The following is a 21,710-nucleotide window of genomic DNA, read 5'->3' on the forward strand; positions in this document are numbered from 1 at the left end:
TGAATTGCATCTACACGATCCTGAAAGGTTTCTAAATGGTTATTGTGACAAAAGTGTTCACAGGAATTCCCTCTCAAGTGGCGTTTAGACGCGATTCCGGTGGTGTGTTGACGTCAGAGGTTAGAGGTCAACCAATCAGATGCGCGGAGATTAACCGCTGCTGTGATCCGGTCCAGACATGACAAGTGCGGCCGAGTGCTCCCGAACTCTCTCCTAGTTCCCCTCGTTTGTGGCCTTAAGAATGGGGAGATCTGCGGGCGTGCGGTCACGGAAGCTCCAGGAGCCCGCTGTCATGGTGGACTAACGTGTGCCGGCGCTGAGGAGAGACTGGGAACCGTAGCTTTTCTGCGAGCTTGTCGCCCCCCCCCAGAAGCAGTGCCCGTTCATGGACCTCTGACGCCCTCGACACGGAACACAGACCCGCTCAGCTCCGGGTGACCGACGGTAGAGACCTCAGGTGTCTCATCGATTCCCGCTGGCTGCTCCACAGACAGGCTTCACGGTGGAAACTCGAAGACGAGCAAAGGTTACTATCGAGTCCAAAACAACAATAGACCTGAAGCCTCTTTTGTGTTTTTTTTATTTCCGGGTTGACGTCATTTAAAAGGCGACGTGTAAAGGTGAGTGTGTGTGTGTGTGTGTGTGCAGATGAACGCGGTGCGGGGGGGCACGGTCACCTGGCGCCCCCAGCCGTGGCAGGACGGGGATGGAGGAGGAGGGGAGCCTCTCTCTGACAGCGACTCCGAGGAGGAGGACTTCCCTGACGACAGCACCACTCCACTGGGAGACTACATCACTCACGGTGAGGAGGGGAAGAGATCAGATCCATTAAAAGTCACAATTCACCCCAAACTTCACTCGTTTGCTACTCGTGTCGACTCAGGGTTTGGATTGTTTTCAGAGTAATCTGTTCTTCTTGGATGTATGTTTGTTTTTGTAATCCATGTGTTTGTGTCTTCTCGTCTGGACTATTGTAACGGTTTGTTTTCATGTCTGAACAAGAAGGATGTGTCTCGCCTGCAGTTCATACAAAACTCTGCAGCCAGAATTCTGAGCTGCTCTAGTAGAAGAACTCACATTTCCTCTGATCCTCAAAACTCTTCACTGGCTGCCAGTTTCTTTCAGGATCCTTTTAAAATTCTGGTTCTTACTTTCAGATCTATTCATGGTCAGACCTTCCATCAGTGATCTGATCCAGACTTACACCCCAGCTCGGGCTCTGAGGTCTGTGGATCAGAATCTACTGATGGTTCCTGAACTTCAGGACCAGAGGAGAGAAATCCTTCCAGACTGTTGCTCCTAAGCTTTGGAACCATCTCTGTGTTTGATGATCTACTGACTCCTTCAAGAAACATCTGTGTTTGATGATCTACTGACTCCTTCAAGAAACATCTGTGTTTGATGATCTACTGACTCCTTCAAGAAACATCTGTGTTTGATGATCTTCTGACTCCTTCAAGAAACATCTGTGTTTGATGATCTACTGACTCCTTCAAGAAACATCCGTGTTTGATGATCTACTGACTCCTTCAAGAAACATCTGTGTTTGATGATCTACTGACTCCTTCAAGAAACATCTGTGTTTGATGATCTACTGACTCCTTCAAGAAACATCTGTGTTTGATGATCTACTGACTCCTTCAAGAAACATCTGTGTTTGATGATCTACTGACTCCTTCAAGAAACATCTGTGTTTGATGATCTACTGACTCCTTCAAGAAACATCTGTGTTTGATGATCTACTGACTCCTTCAAGAAACATCTGTGTTTGATGATCTACTGACTCCTTCAAGAAACATCTGTGTTTGATGATCTACTGACTCCTTCAAGAAACATCTGAAGACACTTTTATTCGTGCAGGCTTTTCCCTGATTCTCTTGGACTCCTGTGTTGTTCTCGGTGTTATCTTGACCTTTTATGTATATATTTTATTGAGTATTGTTTTGATTGTTTAATCGCTTTGTGACCCTGGTCTGGAAAAGCACTAACAAATATTACTTAAAAAAAATATGATTATTAACGTGGATTATTAAACCTCCAACTGTGTTCTTTCAGGATTGAAGCTGCTCCTGGATGCGCAGCAGCTGTGTGACGTCACTCTGCTCGTCGAAGGGAAGAAGTTCATGTGTCACAGGTTTGACAGTCGATGACTTGATGTGTTGTTGGGTGCTCTGACCCCCCCCCCCCCCCCCCCCCCCCCCCGCCGGTGTTCAGGGTCCTCTTGGCCGCCGTCAGTCCGTACTTCCGGGCCATGTTCACCAGCCCCCTGGTGGAGTCTCGGCTCACGGAGATCCGCCTGGAGGAAGTGACGCCGTCCGTCATGGAGACGGTCATTCAGTTTGTGTACACGGGAGAGGCGGGGCTTTCTCTGGACACTGCCGAGGATCTGTTCGTGGCCGCCAACCGACTTCAGGTCATGCCCCTTCAGGACCTTTGCTCCAGGTGAACATTCAAATGAATTAAAAAACATTAAAAAACATGGCCATCAAAGGTCGACTAATGTTAAAGTGTTCAAGTCACTCTCCAAGATGCAGTAAGTTCCTCATCATGACCATGTTTCACACTTTATTACTTTATAAAGTTGCTCTGAAATCTGGACGAACGAGAGGTTACGAGAGTCCATTATGACGTAATAATGGCTTCACTGCTCCAGCTGTATTCACGCCCGCTTTTTTATTACAACAAGTCCCTTGGAGGAGGAGACCATTGATGATGCGCGTTGACAAACCTCCATGTTCGTCCAATCACAGCAGAGTGGGTGTGGTTATGGTCAACAAGATTTCATCTTCAGAAAAACTGTGTTTTCAGTGGGCGGAGCTTAAGATCATTTTCTAATGTCAATATTTCAATGAAAAGAGAGTTTTGTCCAAACACACACTGATGATACAATAGAGTCACACATCACAACAACACACACACACTGATGATACAATATAGTCACACATCACAACACCACACACACACACTGATGATACAATAGAGTCACACATCACAACAACACACACACACTGATGATACAATAGAGTCACACATCACAACAACACACACACACTGATGATACAATAGAGTCACACATCACAACAACACACGCACACTGATGATACAATAGAGTCACACATCACAACAACACACACACACTGATGATACAATAGAGTCACACATCACAACAACACACACACACTGATGATACAATAGAGTCACACATCACAACAACACACACACACTGATGATACAATAGAGTCACACATCACAACAACACACACACACTGATGCTACAATAGAGTCACACATCACAACAACACGCACACACTGATGATACAATAGAGTCACACATCACAACAACACACACACACTGATGGTACAATAGAATCACACATCACAACAACACACACACGCTGATGGTACAATAGAATCACACATCACAACAACACAAACACACACTGATGATACAATAGAGTCACACATCACAACAACACACACACTGATGATACAATAGAGTCACACATCACAACAACACAAACACACTGATCATACAATAGAGTCACACATCACAACAACACACACACACTGATGATACAATAGAGTCACACATCACAACAACACGCACACACTGATGATACAATATAGTCACACATCACAACAACACAAACACACTGATGATACAATAGAGTCACACATCACAACAACAAACACACTGATGATACAATAGAGTCACACATCACAACAACACAAACACACTGATCATACAATAGAGTCACACATCACAACAACACACACACACTGATGATACAATAGAGTCACACATCACAACAACACGCACACACTGATGATACAATATAGTCACACATCACAACAACACAAACACACTGATGATACAATAGAGTCACACATCACAACAACACAAACACACTGATGATACAATAGAGTCACAAATCACAACAACACACACACTGATGATACAATAGAGTCACACATCACAACAACAAACACACATTGATGATACAATAGAGTCACACATCACAACAACAAACACATTGATGATACAATAGAGTCACACATCACATAACACACACACTGATGATACAATAGAGTCACACATCACAACAACAAACACACACTGATGATATAATAGAGTCACACATCACAACAACAAACACGCATTGAAAACACACACAGATTTTTGACTCATTTTGGCTTAAAAACAGTTGTGTAAAGTAAAACTCACACAGTAAACACTGACATGTTGCTACAGGCTGTTTGACATGTTAATGCCCTTTATTTTTTATAAATATAAGTTTACATTTTTGTCAGTATTTTGAGAAACACTTTTATATTTGATTAGAGAAAATATTGAATCATTTCTATCTTGTAGAAGCCAAAAAAAGTGTTTATTTAAAAAGAAAAAAAATATATTGTTGTTACTACAGTGGCGTGATATCGTATCATCACATGTTTCGTGATGCGTATCTGATCGCTAGATTCTTGCCATCATTTTTCGAGTCAAGTTTCTGAAGCTGCCGCAGATTGTGCTTCTGCTCACGTCGTCTCTTCACCTCCTCAGGTTCCTCTTCGAGCACCTCTCCGTGGACAACTGTCTGGGGATGTACTCCCTGGCTCGCTCCCATCACGACCAGCTGCTGCTGCGCGCCTCCATCAGACTCGTGGCTCAGCACTTCCCCCGCGTGGCCCGACAGAAGGACTTCCTCCTCCTGGATCACGGCACCCTGGGCAGCCTCCTGAGCTCGGACCGGCTCGGCGTGGACTCCGAGGCCGAGGTGTACGACGCGGCGCGGCGCTGGGCGGAGCACCAACCCCTGGATCGCTACATCCACATGCCGGCTCTGCTCCACCACCTGAGACCGGGACTGCTGTCCCACGAGGAGAGCCGGCGGCTGAGGCAGGAGCTGGGCCTCAGCGCGCCCGGCGAGGGTCTGGGCGGACCTCTGCGGCCACGCGAGGGGATGTTCGAGAAGAAGATCGTGTGCGTGGACCTGACGCCGCGGAACAGCGAGAACACGGTGGTGAGGGAGACCACGGTGGACTGCTTCGACCCTCGGACAGGGAAGTGGGAGAAGCTGGCCCCGTTGGGTTTCTTCGTCAATCCCGGATGCGCCGCGGTGGGAGACCGGTTGTTTGTAGCAGGAGGGGTTCAGCGCTCCGGCACGGTGTCGGCGACCGTGCACGAGTACAACGCCGTGCAGGACCGCTGGATGCAGAGACCGTCTATGGTCCATGCCAGGACTATGCTGGGCCTCCTAGGGTGTGGAGAGTCCTTGTTCGCCCTGGGAGGCAGTAACCGAACGGCCCTGCTGGACACCAGTGAAGTCTTTAACCTCGTGACCCATCAGTGGTCCACCGGGCCTCGGCTGCCGCTCCCGCTACGATCCTTCGCCTGCGCCGCTCTCCGAGGAAGACTCTACCTTCTCGGTGGAACCACGCTGGAACAGAACAGGGCCGTCGTTCACTCGGGGGTTCTTATTTATAACACCCTGACGGACTGCTGGACACGAGTGGCTCTGGATTCTGGCGCCACCTGCCTCGCCGGAGGCGTGGCGGTCCGCGGAGGAGTCTGCGCCATCGGAGGATACATGAGGGACACGACCAAGTTCATGGACGGGAATTACACCAACTTGGAAACTCTGGACGCCACCGGGCGGGTGTTGTTTTTCCGGGAGGGCCGCGGTTCCGGGGTGGAGCGCGAAGTGACGGGCGGAGGCACGTTGACGCCGGAGCAGCGGGCCGGCGCCGTGGGAGGAAGCGACCGAGCGCCGAGTCCCGTGGTCTTCCCCGGCCTGCCCCGGCGGATCGCGGCCGGTGGCGTGGCCCGGTGGAAGCGCAGGATCTACGTACTCGGGGGCGAGAACGGCTCGCGGTTCTACGACAGCGTGTACTGCTGGAAGCCCGGCTGGCGCAGCTGGGTCCAGAGACGGGAGAAGCTCCCCGGGGAGACCGGGGGGGTCAGTCAGTTCGGCTGCACCACCCTGAAGTTCCCCAAGAAACACATCCTGTCCAGACTTAGACGAGCCAAAGAGAAATCCAAGAAGGTGGACGACTAGCGAGAAGTTTTCACACGGAAAGACGCAGTAATGTTTACATCACAGCCTGCATCGGAGAGTGAAGGAAACGCATTAAAGCTGCAGTAGTTTCCAACGTCCAGCAATAACGATAGTCTGTAGTTGTACGTTTGTTTGAGAGCCACAGTGATGGTAGCTGATGGACCATTTGAACCTAAACCTTGATCAGCTGCAGGGGATGTGAACCACGGCGTCACCGGTTCCTTGAACGGAGCGACAACTCTGCTGGATTTTAGATCGATCGATACTTTATCGATCCCTCGGGAAGTTTCTTTTGGTTTTTCCCGACCTTCTCCCACACCGTCGCAAATTCAAAGTCGATGAATGTTTGTGTCGTTGAGGTGAAGATGTCAGCGGTTAAGACGAGATGAGGGACGGAGATGATCAGTAGTACGAGTAGAACTGGCATTTTTGTTTGGTGAAGGATGTTTAAGATCAGAGGAAATAAATAACGCTGTGTCTCAAATCACACACTTCTCTAAGTTAAGTGTAAGACTTACTGGCACAATGCTTGAATGTGGACAGTGTAGTTCTGTCTCAAATCAAACTACTACACACTTACAGTATAGTACTGTCTCAAATCAAACTACTACACACTTACAGTGTAGTACTGTCTCAAATCAAACTACTACACACTTACAGTGTAGTTCTGTCTCAAATCAAACTACTACACACTTACAGTGTAGTTCTGTCTCAAATCAAAGTCTGCTGCTACACACTTACAGGACATGACTCGACAGTTTCTTCTTCTACTACTTTTTAACACTATCATCGACACTTGACAACACTTTTCTCCAATAGAAACAAGTAATTAAGTTGTGTTTCTTTGTGTTATTACAGTTTTTTTGTGGTACATTTTTGGGAAGTAGCGACTTATCTTTAGTCTATCTTACCGACATGGCGTCATCTACGTCTGCGGACCCCGACCTTTTTTCTTTTACACCGCGGACTGGTTTCCGATGTCCGATGGTTCTTTTCGGACCGTTTTTTCGGTTTGTCAGAGATGCATCATGGGAGATTGCAGTTCTGTGTGCACCATTAATGAGTAAGTAAGTAAGCAATTTGGATTTATATAGCGCTTTTCTAGACCAGGGTCACAAAGCGCTTAAACAATCAAAACAACACTCAATAAAGTATATACTTTAAAGGTCAAGATAACACTGAGAACACAACAGGAGTTCCAGAAATGTAAGTCTGGATCAGATCATGAAGGTCTGACCATGAATAGATCTGAAAGTAAGAACCAGAATTTTAAAGTTGATCCTGAAAGAAACTGGCAGCCAGTGAAGAGTTTGAAGGAGAAATGTGAGTTCTTCTACTAGAGCGGCTCAGAATTCTCGCTGCAGAGTTTTGTATGAACTTCAGGCTGGATAATTATCAGCCTCCCATGTTCTGATGGCAGGTTTAATTTGTTACTAACGACATATGCAGCTAATTAGGACCACAAGCCTTTTCGGCTTCGACTACAGCCGGTGACCGTTAAGGATGGAACGTCTCGCATCGATCCACACTCGGTTTTCCGGCTGTTTGAGTGCACATAGTGCACTACATTTTTCGCACACTGCTCCGTGTGACTGGAAACTATGAAGTGCAGAAGTGTGTGATTTGGGACACGACACAAGACTTCCTGTTGGCTCGAACTATACCTCGTGTGGTTGGGTTTGACGGGATGAGTCGTGATACAGATTCGTGTCACGGGAACAAAATCAAGAGCCAACGTCTCTGGGAAGTTCAGTTCATTCATTTGGTTATAAAGAGTATCTTCAATGTTACCTACTGCAGCTTTAATCCTGTGTTGTACTGAATGTTTTATCTCGATTTGTTTGACTTTTTTCACCCGATGTGAAACCGTTTTATTCGCCCGAGGTCCTTAAACGGACGTTGGTCAAACGTGTACATATGAAGACCAGGATGATGGGAAAAGATTGACGTCACGTTCGCTCTCGAAACGACTTCCTGCTGCTGAATTATTTGGTTTGAGCTAAAACTGCGACGAGATTTTCGCCCCCTTGGCGCTATTTGGGCCTGAGCTTGGATCAGACATTCGCTGGTTCTGACGCGACTCCTTCGCTTCCTGAACGATACCAGATCAATCCTAACGGGGAGAAAATGACAAGAACATATGTTGTTTTTTTTTGCTACGGTTCATTTCAAGCTGTTTTTAGAAAGAAAACGATTGACCGTGTGAACCGAGCTGATGTTATCGTCACGTTTCAGTTTTTCTTGGAAGAAAATTGGCTCATTTTTAAGTTTCAATCACGTTACAAAACTTGACTTAAAGCCACAAATGAACCAAGTTTGCCGGCGAAAATAATCCAACAGACATTTGGACGTGAAAAAAGAACAGAAACGTTAAAAGGAAATTGCTGTGAAAGTTCAGCAAGTTGCTGTCAAAGCGTCTCCATGAAGAATAGTTTAGTCTTGTTTTGTTAAATAAAAATCCACATATTCTTAATTGTTAGCAGAGTAATACATCTCGGAGGATCACGTGCTGGACAGAAGGTTTGATCGCGATTAAACGGTTAAAGAGGATTTTTTTTTTAAAATAAACGCGAAACTTCATTTTGTTATGAATATTTTTTATTTTCCATGTTGTTTTTTTTCCAGAAGCTCCTCCTCCCGAGCGTTCAAGTCTTTGATTCGATGGCTGTTGCTTTAGAAGCAGTTTTGTGTCGTAGTTTACACCAAACGTTAAGATTCGACCATGTTTTGATTTAGGAATTTTGATTTCTTCTGCGAGCTTTGCAGCCTGTCTGGAATGTGAATGTGCGAACACGCATGGTTTTCTATGCAGACATGTAACACACTGCTACACACAAACACACTCATTTGTACGACCTTGTGACGTTTGTGCGAGAAAGGTTTGGAGAATTAAAGGACGTTTTGCTTACGAGTGATCATGTGATCTTTGACTTCTAGACTTTCAAATAAGGATGAGCCAAAGTGGACATTTGACCTTTGACTGACCTCCACGACCTTTGCTTCTTTAAAAAAAAAAGAACATATTTCTAACATTTTTTGGCATTTAAGTACTTTTTATTTTAAACTAAACCTATACAATACACAAAGTACTATAAAAACATTTATAGTACTTTTTCCTTTTAATGGTATTTTATTCTTGATTTTTATAATTGTTGTTCTTATTAAAATAAAGTATAAAGTGAAGCAGGAAAAGGAGTCTTGATTAATCATGTGATTTAGAAAAAAACAACTTGTATAAGAATTCCATTGGAAAAAAATACAGATTAAAATCATGATTTTTATATAAATATTAATTTCGTATTGATTCATGTTGTACACTTGCATTCAAATGTAAAACAAATAGATATATTTCAAAGCTTTTATTGGCAATTTATTTCTTTAAAAACACATTTAAAAAATAATTAAAAATAGTTGTTCTTTATAAAATATATGAAGTAATGAGAAGAACTCCATTTGAAAATAATACAAGTCACTATTCATTCATTCATTCATTAACAACCGCTTTATCCCAGGGTCATGGGGCGAGAGGCAGGGGACACCCTGGACAGGTCGCCAGTCTGTCACACAAAGACAGACAACCATTCACACACACACTCATACCAACAATTTCACAAAGTTCTCAATTAACCTCTGTATGTCTTTGGACTGTGGGAGGAAACTGGAGTTTCCGGAGTAAACCCACTCAACACGGGGAGAACATACAGACTCCAACCTTTCTGTGTGGAGTTTGAAAGGTTGCCTTGGCCGGGAATCAAACCAGCAACCTTCTTGCTGCGAGGCGACTGTGCGCCCCCACAAGTCAACATTGTGATTATTATACGAATTAAATACATTTAAGTTAAATATTTTATGTTATGTTGTTAAAGCTTAAACAAGAAAAATTCAAAACCGAACCTGGATTCAATTTAAAAAGTACAAAAAAATATTATAGAGATCAAATTGTGTTTAATTTTTTAAGGTAGTAAAAAACAACATGTAAAAATGTATTTAAAGGATTGTTCTTTATAAAATGATTAGTCGTGTAAATTAATCATGAACATAGTACAAATCAATATTAAGTTTTTTTATATAAATATTATTTTTCATTTTTACATTAACTTATTTAAAACACTTCTCAAATATAAATAAAAATAAGCAGAATTGATCTAAAAATGTATTGTATGTTTAAAGGTCGTAAAAAAAACACTACATTAAAAAAATATATTGAACGAATTTTCCAAAAATAGATGAAAAAATGAGGAGAAATTGAAATTTCTTCCTTAATAATTTTCTCATTTTTTCGTCTATTTTTAAAAAATCGTGCTCGATCTGGGTGAGTTGATGTCAACACTGCATCAAGATTCAATATTTTTAATGAAATAAATCAATGTACTTTGCGCTGGATTAAAAAACAAACAACTGCCATCTAGTGGCTGGAACTGTCATTTATTATCGTTTCATCGATTTTTCTCCATAAAACACACTGAATAATACTGACTTTAATCACTTATTAATTATATGTAAACATAACACGTATAGTGTTTGTGATGATGACAGAATAGAATAAAAAATAAAATACTATAAAATAAGAAACTGAAACACTGATCATGAATAGATCTGAAAGTAAGAACCAGAATTTTAAAGTTGATCCTGAAAGAAATGACAAAACTTTCTTAACAATGTCCAACTTTTCTTGAAAAGTCCTTTTTGAAAATGTCTTTGCAAGTATATCAGCGACCAGATTAAGCTCTTCAGCCATTGTGGGTTGAAAAACCCCTGAGTTATCTATCATAACCTCAGGTTCTACGAACTGGTGCGAAGCCCTCTAACGGCTTCGCCATGGTTTACCCCGAGGCACCGCCTCGTCTCTGAGAAAGCTTAATGAACTCGCCACCCAGCACGGGGCAGTCCACTTCCTATAAAGGCGGGAAGCACCCGCCGCACTTCCTCCAACTGAAAACTCGGCCAGAAGGGCGGCCGCTGGGCGACGAGGTTAGAGGGCTTCGCACCAATTTGTAGAACCTGAGGTTATGATAGATAACTCAGGGGTTCTACGTCATTGGTGCTCCGCCCTCTAACGGCTTCACTATTGGTTTAGACCCAAGGCGAAGCCTGACGGGATAAATGTACCCCCAGCTGGACGCCGCTGCTGAAGCACCATCGCTAGGGCCCTGCCAGCCCAGGATCCAAGTCTACTGGGGCCGTGGGCCTCGAGGGGGGCACGGCAGCGCTCAAAACCGTATGAGCTATTGATCCCGTTGTCACGTCGAGGAGATTAGGGGTTAGCAAGGTTGACGTGGACGCCCAAGAGGCAGCTGAGCAGATATCCTCTGCTGCCACACCCCGCAAAAGAGCCACTGAGGCTGCCACACCATGGGTGGAATGTGCCCTCAGACCGCTAGGAGCGGATCCACCCGCTGCTTGGTAGGCCCGGATAATGGCCGATCTCACCCAATGAGAAAGCCTCTGGGAGGAGATCGCCTCTCCCCGTCGGCATCTACCGTGGCAGACGAAAAGGGCATCAGAGCGCCTAATCATGACCACCCGCCGCAAGTAACAGGCCAATGCCCTCACTGGACACAACAGGTGAAGACGTTCCTGACCCGGGTCCGAGTGGGGCGGCGAATGAAGGGCCCGTAGCGTCAAGGTCGTCGCCCGGAACAAGGAACTCAGAATCTTCGGGCGGAACGCTGGGTTAGGACGCAAAGACACCGAAGACTCCTCGACGCCAAAGGAAAGACATTCAGGGCTAATGGAGAGAGCACAAAGCTCACTCGCTCTCTTCGTGGTTGTTAGTGCCAGAAGGAGCGATACCTTGAAGACAAGATATCCAGTGGGACTTGGTCAAGAGGCTCAAAGGTCGGGCCTATGAGAGAGTCCAGTACCAACTGGAGATCCCACTGAGGGCTGGAAGGCCTTGCAGGAGGTCGAAGCCTGCAGGCACCCCGCAAGAATCGTGCCACCAGAGGGTGGGCGAGAGCCGAAGCACCCTCAAATCTGACATGCCTCGTCGCTATGGCTGATGTGAACACCCTCAGTGTTGCCACAGTCCGTCCGCTATCCAGTAATGTTGCAAGAAAGACAGGACAGCGGAGACCAAACAGGAGCTGGGGTCCAAGGACCTGTCTGAACACCAGCGGGAGAAAAAACCCCACTTTGAGGCATAAAGCCTGCGTGTTGACGGGGCCCGGGCATTTTCCAGCGTGTGGAGAACGCCCGGGTCCAAAGTCCCGCTCAGCTCGTCCCGTGCAGGAGCCACACCTTGAGAGGCCAGCCCAGCACCGGGGGCGCTGTCAGAGTCCCCCCCTGCCTGAACCAGGGCAGCGGGGGCCCAAGGGATGGCCCACGGGGCCCCGACCGCCATGCGCATCAGCTCTGGGAACCAGAGCGCCCCCGGGGAGTCTGGTGCTACTAGTATTAACCTCAGCCCCTCCCGCCTCGCCCTCCGCACCAAGGGGAGAAGGAGCCGCGGAGGAGTGAAGGCGAACAGTAGACCGACCGGCCAACTCGAATGGGCTAAAGCGTCCACGCCTAGTGGGGGGCAATCCAATGCCCTGAGGGAGAACCAAAGAGGACATTTGAAGTTCTCCTTGCTGGCGAAGAGGTCTGCAACCGGGTGACTGAACCGAGACCAGATCTCGCTCGCCACTGCCTCGGACAGACCCCATTCGTCCTGGACGGCCCCCCTCGACAGTCTGTCCGTTACTGCGTTCAGCTCGCCCGGTACATGCTGAGCTCTGAGCGAAAGCAGGTGACGGTCTGCCCACAGCCAAATCTTCTTTGCCACATTCAGAAGGGCTGGGGATCTGACTCCACCTTGGCGATTTACGTACGCCACGGCGGTGGAGCTGTCGGATAGCACTAGGACGTTGGACCGTGACAGTTGGGGAGAGAGGTGAAGCAGGACATTGTAAATCGCTTTCAGCTCTAGCCAGTTTATGTGTCTGAGCACCGGTCTGCTCCAGACCCCACTGGCATAGGCCTGACCCGAGGTGCCTCCCCAACCTGTCAGAGAAGCGTCTGTGAACACCTGAGTGTAATGAAGGACGCAACCCAATGGAACTCTCCGTCTGAGGTTGGCTAGAGAGTTCCAAAACTGGATGTCCTGCAAAACCCGAGCGGGAAGGCGCACTTTCCGACCTCGTTCCAGCTTGAGGTCTAGCTTGAGACGACCAAACCATCTCTGAAGCTCCCTCATATGCAGCAAGCCCAGCCGAACTACCGTGTGAGCTGCTGCCATGAGCCCCAGGAGGGACATAACAGTGCCTGCTGTTGTCACATGACACCGAGCTTCCAGCAACTGTGTTGTCAGTCGGAGTATGGGCTGGAAACGCACGTCCGGGAGCACTTCTGTGTGTGAGCGTAACTTTCTGCCTCTGACCTGGCAAGGATCAACCAGTCATCCAGATAGGTCAAGATCCTTACCCCACTCACTCTCAATGGCTCCAGTGCCGCTTCCACACACTTGGTGAGGGTCCTGGGTGCCAGAGAGTAGCCGAACGGAAGAATTTCTCCTGCCCCGCCACACGAGTCCAGAGAATCCCTGAAAACCGCGGGGGTTGACGAGCAAATTGTAGCGCATAGCCCCGCCTGACTACTCCCCCCCCAAGTGGTCTGAAGTAACACCAGGCGACTCCAAGCCGAATAATGTTCTGTCAGAACCGCAGCCCTGGCGAACTTTGGGTTGTCCTCGGGCCCGCCCCCGCGAATGTCCAAGAGCGGGCCGTAGATGAAAGGGCATCACACAAGCCGCGTCTCTATCTCTTGAATCAACAGAACATGTACTCGAGTTGGATTCACTAGAACCCCCACTCTCATACATAAAATCCGGCTCTGTGGGAGAAACGCGCAAAAGTAATCGGAAGTTACGTCATATATATATTTATATATATATATCTATTTTTATTTATATATATATATATATATATATATATATATGCATATACTTACATGTGCATTTTCAGCAGCAGTAGGAGGATGACTCGTCTTCGCTGCTGAAACCGTTAAAATGGACAAAGCAAGGGTCCGTCTTCGTCGCTCCAACACGATGGCACTTCCGGGTCTTAGTACTTTGCTTTATGGAGAAAAATGGTCAACGCAGAGTGTCACGGGTCGTTTATTCGCCTCTTCAGGTCAAACAAAATACAAGCTTTACGATCAATCACACTCGCTCTCTGCCGGCAGCTCTTCAGGTCAATAGCTCCGGAGAGACGGTCTCAAACCTTAGTAATATCGATATATTTAAGGCAAACTTCCGGGCCAAGAGGTCCTGCCCCTATCTCCCTATTGGTTGCTTCAAACTCCCTGTGCCACGGACCCCTGTGGAGATTCCTTCCTAACCTTTTCTAATCATTCAAATGTTCTGGTCGGGGGTTACGTCTCCTAGTCCCCCCCCTTACAGGTGTGACCCGCTTCGTTCTTTTGATCCACGACCCAAGGTGTGAAAGGGCAGACAAACAGACCTTTAAATAGCCGGTGTCATGTCTCTACTTCTGTTTCAAGCTTGCCTTAAAACAGTGTAAATCAGTCTGAGTGAAATGTTGATTGTGAATGTGTATTCAAACGTTTAAGCTCTTGGACAAAGCGAGCAGTTTATACTTTATATTTTGATGATCTTTTAGCATTAATTTAAGTATGGCGTATACGTATAGTGTATAATCATTTTTAATCTAACACCGGCGTTTCGACAATATTTCTCATATTTCTTGATCCAAACCAAATGTTCAGCCAGCAGGTGGCGATAGTGTTCCTACAGCTTGTTGAAATCATCCTTAAATAGTAGTTTAAGAAGAAGCTGTTGCGTCATTTCCTGTTTGTGCGTGTAAGGAAATGACAACTTTACTGAAATCAATCATCTAGATTTTACACACATTTCAAATAGTCACTTGATTAACTGATAATCCTACATATTTAATTCATATTAAATAATCCTATTTTTGCATTGCATTCACTTAAACTAAACTCAGGTTCACAACTCAAAAAGGCCGAGGTCACAAAGCCTCACACACACACAAAGATTAACACAATCCCAGATTCCAAGAAGTCAGTGTGAACCTGTTTGAGATCTCACACTGAAGGACACAAGTCGCTGGGAAGAGACAGATTCTAGAAAACAACAACCTTCAGTAAGTTTCCACTACGATCACGTGCGACGGCCATCTTAGAATCAAGTGTTTACACTTACTGACCAATCCTACATTCACATTTGACTAGAGGCGTTAACCTGAATATTCTACTATAAAGATCCACCATTTTGTCTGATCTTGGCGTTCTGGCATTCGAAGACGTCTGCGATAGATCTCTCTGCCTGCTAGCGCCCGTGTTCACGTTAGTTTTTCTCTGACTTTTGCATAATTCACTAAACGAGCATTTTTCTTAAACTCATCCATGTGTCTGTCCTTCATTCCATCACCACGTACGAGGCTTGGGAGGGTCGCTTCAACGGAACACAAAAACCCCCAACATGTGTAGCAGCAGAGTTTGATTTGACATACTATCTGTGGAGAATTTGCGTTCTATTAAATACGTACACTATCCTGATGCAGACTAACTTCTAGTATACTAAGAGAAGTATGCGATTTGAGACACAGCAATGGAGTTCGCCGTCTGCCATGATGTGACGTGCTTCGTTTTTTGAGAAAATAAAAGGCTTTTGAGAAAATAAAAGGCTTTTGAGTGCGCCTTATAGTGGGGAAAATATGGTAAATCATTTATACATTTTGTAATTTTGTGATTTTTTATATAATATTTTTGTCCGTATGCAAATGAGGTGGGCGGGTTGGACATCAGTCTAAGGCAGTGATTGGTTACAGCCTTGGATCAACTACCACTGCCTTGAGAGCGTCACACGTTCAACAGAAGTTTATCTTAGCTTCACGGCTAACTTTGGATAATCCTCGAAAGATTGACCGTGTCCATGCTATTGCTAATATTTTATGATCTGATATAGATGTGAATAAGTTAAGATCACAGTCCAGTGTGTAATGTATTTAGTTGTGCTGCGTTTATGATCATAAGTAAGTTTTGTGTCCAGTTAACTGCGTTGTTCTAGTGATCAGAGAACCTGAGTTATTCATTTCCTGCACAGCTGGGTGAGCAAACCACAATGTAATGTCTATATATCTATCTATGTATATCTATCTGTATATTCAGCGTCTTGGCAGCTAGCAAGGGTAGCAGCCAAGACGCTGACGCAGATGTCACCAACTCAAATATGATTGGTTATCATAATGTAATCTTTTTGTTCTTTTTTTCAGCTACAATTTCACATAGATTCCACTAAAGTAGTGAGTGTAATATCACTGGTCAAAGAATATAAAGTATGATGTCCCTATTTACACTTTTAAAGCAATATTACTGATCAAAGCACAGCCACATAACAGCCAGATAATACATATGTATCTTGAATCCTCTTCACATCTCTTGCTGCTTCTGTCTCACATGCTGACCAGAGAGGCATCAAGGAACCTCCAATCTCTCGTTCAACTTAATAATATAACACTTAAGGTAGAAATATGTGATTTTATCTGCTGTTCTACACTGTGATTCCAATAAGAAATCTTTGATAACCTAAGATAGCCTATTTGCCATTCTAGAGAGAGGACAGCGTTCTTTACAGTTTTACCCAATATGGCCGACGGGACGCAGGAACACGAATGCAGTCAGTCTCAGGTGACACAGTCCGGAAACGTGGTTGTTCAGGTAATCATATTTTACTATCAACCAAATGTTGGCATTTGATAAGGCATGTCTTGATACACTATGAAGTGGGAAGAAATATACATTTAATCATAACATTTATTGACCTGTTACATAAACAATATGCTCTAATGATATTTTAGCCCACTGTCCATTCAAATGTGGAATTCGGAGACCCATCCTTCATCCCAAATCTCTGCGCTGAAATGAGAGGCTCGCAAAACCTTAAGGTATTGTGTTGGATTTGGAAAAGTATCATGGTGTTCTATTCTATGTTAGTCTTTGTATCCTTTGTCTTTGTTATTTTTCTTTGATCTATGTTCTTTATCTTTAGACCTAGATTGTATCATCTTGTTCTTTCTCTTTTTCTTGTTCTTATTTTATTTGTATTTATTTTATGGATAATTGCTGTATTTGCTACCTAAGAGTCTCACTGAAGAGAAGAATGAAACAGAGAGCCAAGACCATCGGCAGGAGATCAGACAGTATCAATGGACTGCTATCAACCTTTTTACTTCAATGTTGAAGAAAAGAAATGAGAATCGCTTTGAGAGAATAGACAGACAGACTTAATGAATCCCTCTGCAGATCTCCTTCGCGAAATTTGGTTTCCAGTTCACAGCAAACGATAGTTTTATAAAAAGCAGAATAAGAGCCAATAGCAAATAAAGACAATAAAGTGTAGATATAAATAAAAGGACCAAACATGACGTCACTTCCGTTCCGGGTCTTTGATTTGTAGGGAAAGATGAACAATCCAGAGTACGTTCGGGTCGCTTTATTCACCGCTTCAAGTCAAAGAAAATACAAGCTTCTTATAACGATCGACCGGACCACTTCTTCCAGCAACTCACAGATTGACAGTCCCGGACAGAATGGTCCCGAGCTGTAGGAAGCTCGCTGTATTTAAGTCCAATTCCTCGACCAGGAGGTCGTCTGCTTCCGGCCAAATTGTTCTTTAAAGTTTACTTTGTCACCGATTCCTCCGCTGAGAGACTTACTATTCCTTTTGTTGTTAATGTAATTATTCAAATGTCTCGCCGGCTTCGTCTTCCATCTTTCGTTCCCCCCCTCTGGCGTCTTGCCGGCTATGTCTTTTGTCTACAAATAAGGTGTGAAATCAGGCGGACAAATGGTGATCCTACCGATGTTTTTGACCCTAATTTTGATTGTAGCTGGTCTCAAACCAGTAATCAGTATGTGAGAAATGTTGATCGAACGTGAGTGTGTGTGGACAAGGGTAAAAAAAATGGAGTAAATTGTACTGTATATTTCATTATCTTTTAGCATTCATTTAAGTATGGTATATGCCTATATAACAATTTTAATCTAACATAAAGAACATAGATCCAAGGAAATAACGCAAAGAAAAGTATTCAAAGGTTAACATAGAATAACATTGTTCTTTCTCTTCGCTCTTGCCCCAAACTCTTTGTCATTCCCTTCAACTTTGTTCTTTTCTATTGCACTTTGATCTCCAGAAGGATTTATCTATCAGGGACAGACATACAGACATATCATCATTGGTTTTGAATAATAATGTCCTCCTAACAGGTGCGAGAGTCGGCTGCGAGGAGGCTCACATTTATAGTGGATGAATTCTGGCAGCAGATAACCCTGAGTGACAGAAGGAGGTTGTTTAGGATTTCAAATGATCTGATTTGTTTCTTGAAACTAAAACCATCATCTTTGCAGTCTGAAGACGGTGGTGTTGCAGGCGTTCATGCAAGAAACAGAGTAAGTTTTACAAAATGATAGTTAAAATGAGCTTGTGATGTTTGAACCTGATTCTTTTTTTCTTAGAGAATCAGTGAGAGTAGAACTGACCAAACTGTGTGCAGTGATGGTCCAACATGAAACTCCTGACGGCTGGCCTGCTCTGATTAAGCTTCTTTATCAGGCTATTGAGAGCAGCAACCATAATAGTGAGGTGCAGCACAACTCTTACACTCAATGACATATTGTTGCATATATAAGTTAGAACACCTCGAATCATTGAGTGACTGTTGGATGGAGGGAGACATTGATATGATTCATGGCTGTCATGATTCTTTATTTTGTTTTCTCCTGTAGTTCGGCCTCATGCTTCTTCATGAAGTGATTTCTTTGAACCCGAGGCCTTACAGCCTCACTTCGGCCTGATATATCCTACATTTCGTAAAGTGACGCAGGAAATTGAACTCAAGGATGGGACCTTTGACTGCATCCGCTGCATGACTTATAACAGTGCTTACTCACGCGTTGCTTACGGCTCCCCAGATCCTGTAAGAGAATGAAAATTTGTGGTCATGTTGATAGTGAAAATAATTTCAAAAGGTTTTCTGACCGGCAGCACCAGGTGCAAAACCTCATTACAAGGCTGAAAGTTGCTCTAAAACATCTGATGGAAGCAAAAGAGGTAAAATGCAAAACAATATTTTTATGGAGACAAGAAACAGCTCAACATTTTGTCTTTAATCAGAACCTATTCGGCGTGGCCATAATGGAGGTCCGTGACCTGATGCAGCACGAACGGTCGTTCATCATACCTGAGATTTCAAGTTTCAAGGAATTCTTGTTGAAGGTAACATCTGAGTTCTGTTGTTTTAATTGTAAATATTCACTTTGATTTGTTAATCAATCAAAACTATTTTTGACGTCACAGATTGACGTTGAATCCATTTCTTTATCTTGTTCTTTTCAACATTTTTTTGTTTATTTTTATAATGTGTTTATATAACTTGAAATTATTTGAACACACCGATATCACAATGTTTTTGTACACCTTGCACTTGCATTGTTGACCATTCTAAGTTCTTCTCTGTACTTCTCAGGTGGGCTGTGACGATACAATCATTCGTTCAGTGAGATTTGCTGCTGTGTCCTCCTTTATCACTATGATCAGAAGGATAAGCGAGGTAACACCAAGATAAGAAATGAGTTTTAAAATGACATATTTCATTTTGATTGTGTTAAAAGATTGCTGTGAATGTTCATGCTTGTTTCTTTTTTTGGGAACAATTCATCATATTTGGAGACTGATACTGTAGTTGTTAAGATAAAGTTTGAGATCACTGACGCCCCCAAGAAAGCTAGCAGCTAGCTAGGAGCAGTTAACAGAATAATCTTGTTTAAAAAGTCTTTAATACATTTATGCTTCTCTGTCTTCAGAACGAGTCCAAAGCAGGAAATCGTCTCAAACAAGTTCAACCTGTGATGTACAGAGCCATGGAAGCACTTGGCAAACGGCTTTCCAAAGGCAGGCCATTGCGATGTTGGGGGTCTGTCTAGCGTGTGCGTGTTTGTGTTGTGTTGCTGAGGAGGCGAGCAGTGAAGCCGCATATGCACTTTTGTCCGGAAAAATCCTATTAGCAATAAAAACCATTCAAGCCAGAAAAGTTGTTGTTCCTTTGAAGACTCTCTGGAAAGGGAGGGAGAGAGAGAGAGAGAGGAAGAGAGAGAGAGAGAGAGAGAGAGGAAGAGAGAGAGAGATTACATTGTGGTTTGCTCACCCAGCTGTGCAGGAAATGAATAACTCAGGTAACAAAACTTACTTATGATCATAAACGCAGCACAACTAAATACATTACACACTGGACTGTGATCTTATCTAATTCACATCTATATCAGATCATAAAATATTAGCAATAGCATGGACACGGTCAATCTTCCCAGGATTATCCAAAGTTAGCCGTGAAGCTAAGATAAACTTCTGTTGAACGTGTGACGCTCTCAAGGCAGTGGTAGTTGATCCAAGGCTGTAACCAATCACTGCCTTAGACTGATGTCCAACCCGCCCACCTCATTTGCATACGGACAAAAAGATTATATAAAAAATCACAAAATTACAAAATGTATAAATGATTTACCATATTTTCCCCACTATAAGGCGCACTCAAAAGCCTTTTATTTTCTCAAAAGCCTTTCATTTTCTCAAAAAACGAAGCACGTCACATCATGGCGGACGGCGAACTCCATTGCTGTGTCTCAAATCGCATACTTCTCTTAGTATACTAGAAGTTAGTCTGCATCAGGATAGTGTACGTATTTAATAGTACGCTAATTCTCCAAAGATAGTATGTCAAATCAAACTCTGCTGCTACGCACAAACAGGAAATGACGCAACAGCTTCTTCTTAAACTACTATTTAAGGATGATTTCAACAAGCTGTAGGAACACTATCGCCACCTGCTGGCAGAACATTTGGTTTGGATCAAGAAAGATGAGAAATATTGTTGAAACGCCGGTGTTAGATTAAAAATGATTATACACTATACGTACACGCCATACTTAAATGAATGCTAAAAGATCATCAAAATATAAAGTATAAACTGCTCGCTTTGTCCAAGAGCTTAAACGTTTGAATACACATTCACAATCAACATTTCACTCAGACTGATTTACACTGTTTTAAGGCAAGCTTGAAACAGAAGTAGAGACATGACACCGGCTATTTAAAGGTCTGTTTGTCTGCCCTTTCACACCTTGGGTTGTGGATCAAAAGAACGAAGCGGGTCACATCCGTAAGGGGGGGACTAGGAGACGTAACCCCCACCCAGAACATTTGAATGATTAGAAAAGGTTAGGAAGGAATCTCCACAGGGGTCCGTGGCACAGGGAGTTTGAAGGAAATTTGCCTTAAATATATCGATATTACTAGAGTTTGAGACCGTCTCTCCGGAGCTATTGACCTGAAGAGCTGCCGGCAGAGAGCGAGTGTGATTGATCGTAAAGCTTGTATTTTGTTTGACTTGAAGAGGCGATATATAAATATATATATATATATATATTTATATATATATATATATATATATATATATATATATATATAAATATATATATATGACGTAACTTCCGATTACGACGTCAACGTCACTAAGATGGAGTAGTTTAGTGTAGAAAGTGTCCATCGATCCATACTCAGTTTTGTGTGTGTTTTAGTGACAATTTAGTGTTTATGGAGCCCTACATTTCACATACTAAGAATTGAGACGCACT

At 43.9% G+C, this 21,710-nt stretch overlaps 2 protein-coding genes across 7 annotated transcripts; both read left to right on the forward strand.

The window, feature by feature from the left end:
* Positions 1 to 170: 170 nt before the first annotated feature.
* LOC148074683 (kelch repeat and BTB domain-containing protein 8) lies at positions 171 to 8,964 on the forward strand. The gene is made up of 5 exons (XM_087795265.1): positions 171 to 526; positions 649 to 802; positions 2,056 to 2,134; positions 2,215 to 2,442; positions 4,562 to 8,964. Exons 2-5 carry the CDS (start codon positions 649 to 651, stop codon positions 6,054 to 6,056), a joined length of 1,956 nt encoding a protein of 651 aa, XP_087651391.1. The 5' UTR covers positions 171 to 526; the 3' UTR covers positions 6,057 to 8,964.
* Positions 8,965 to 15,967: 7,003 nt separating this feature from the next.
* LOC148074684 (importin-4-like) lies at positions 15,968 to 20,110 on the forward strand. Of its 6 annotated transcripts, XR_015711853.1 has the most exons (9): positions 16,287 to 16,541; positions 16,631 to 16,736; positions 16,877 to 16,963; positions 18,288 to 18,367; positions 18,429 to 18,470; positions 18,537 to 18,663; positions 18,807 to 19,131; positions 19,195 to 19,296; positions 19,547 to 19,932. XR_015711853.1 is itself a non-coding variant. In XM_087795639.1 (8 exons), the coding sequence occupies exons 2-8, from the start codon at positions 16,665 to 16,667 to the stop codon at positions 20,001 to 20,003; spliced, it is 612 nt and encodes a 203-aa protein (XP_087651765.1). In that variant the 5' UTR covers positions 15,968 to 16,126; positions 16,631 to 16,664; the 3' UTR covers positions 20,004 to 20,110. The 6 variants fall into 6 exon arrangements, 3 of the variants coding, with proteins under 3 accessions (XP_087651765.1, XP_087651762.1, XP_087651764.1); XM_087795639.1 differs by lacking the exons at positions 16,287 to 16,541; positions 18,807 to 19,131; positions 19,195 to 19,296 and adding an exon at positions 15,968 to 16,126 and having other exon boundaries at positions 19,547 to 19,630; positions 19,884 to 20,110; XR_015711852.1 differs by having other exon boundaries at positions 18,807 to 19,296.
* The last annotated feature ends 1,600 nt before the right edge of the window (positions 20,111 to 21,710 follow it).

The sequence above is a fragment of the Callionymus lyra genome, chromosome 7 (genome assembly GCF_982586985.1).
Source record: "Callionymus lyra chromosome 7, fCalLyr1.hap1.1, whole genome shotgun sequence".
Taxonomy (NCBI): Eukaryota; Metazoa; Chordata; class Actinopteri; order Syngnathiformes; family Callionymidae; genus Callionymus; species Callionymus lyra.

What these genes read in the sequence shown, in the direction of transcription:
- LOC148074684 (XM_087795639.1), top strand. Translation starts at nt 16,665, where the DNA reads ATGGCCGACGGGACGCAGGAACACGAATGCAGTCAGTCTCAGGTGACA. An exon ending in CCGGAAACGTGGTTGTTCAG is followed by an intron (nt 16,737 to 16,876) that starts GTAATCATATTT and finishes ATGATATTTTAG; the next exon opens with CCCACTGTCCATTCAAATGT. An exon ending in ACCCTGAGTGACAGAAGGAG is followed by an intron (nt 18,368 to 18,428) that starts GTTGTTTAGGAT and finishes TCATCTTTGCAG; the next exon opens with TCTGAAGACGGTGGTGTTGC.
- LOC148074683 (XM_087795265.1), top strand. Translation starts at nt 649, where the DNA reads ATGAACGCGGTGCGGGGGGGCACGGTCACCTGGCGCCCCCAGCCGTGG. An exon ending in GGGAGACTACATCACTCACG is followed by an intron (nt 803 to 2,055) that starts GTGAGGAGGGGA and finishes GTGTTCTTTCAG; the next exon opens with GATTGAAGCTGCTCCTGGAT. An exon ending in AAGAAGTTCATGTGTCACAG is followed by an intron (nt 2,135 to 2,214) that starts GTTTGACAGTCG and finishes GCCGGTGTTCAG; the next exon opens with GGTCCTCTTGGCCGCCGTCA.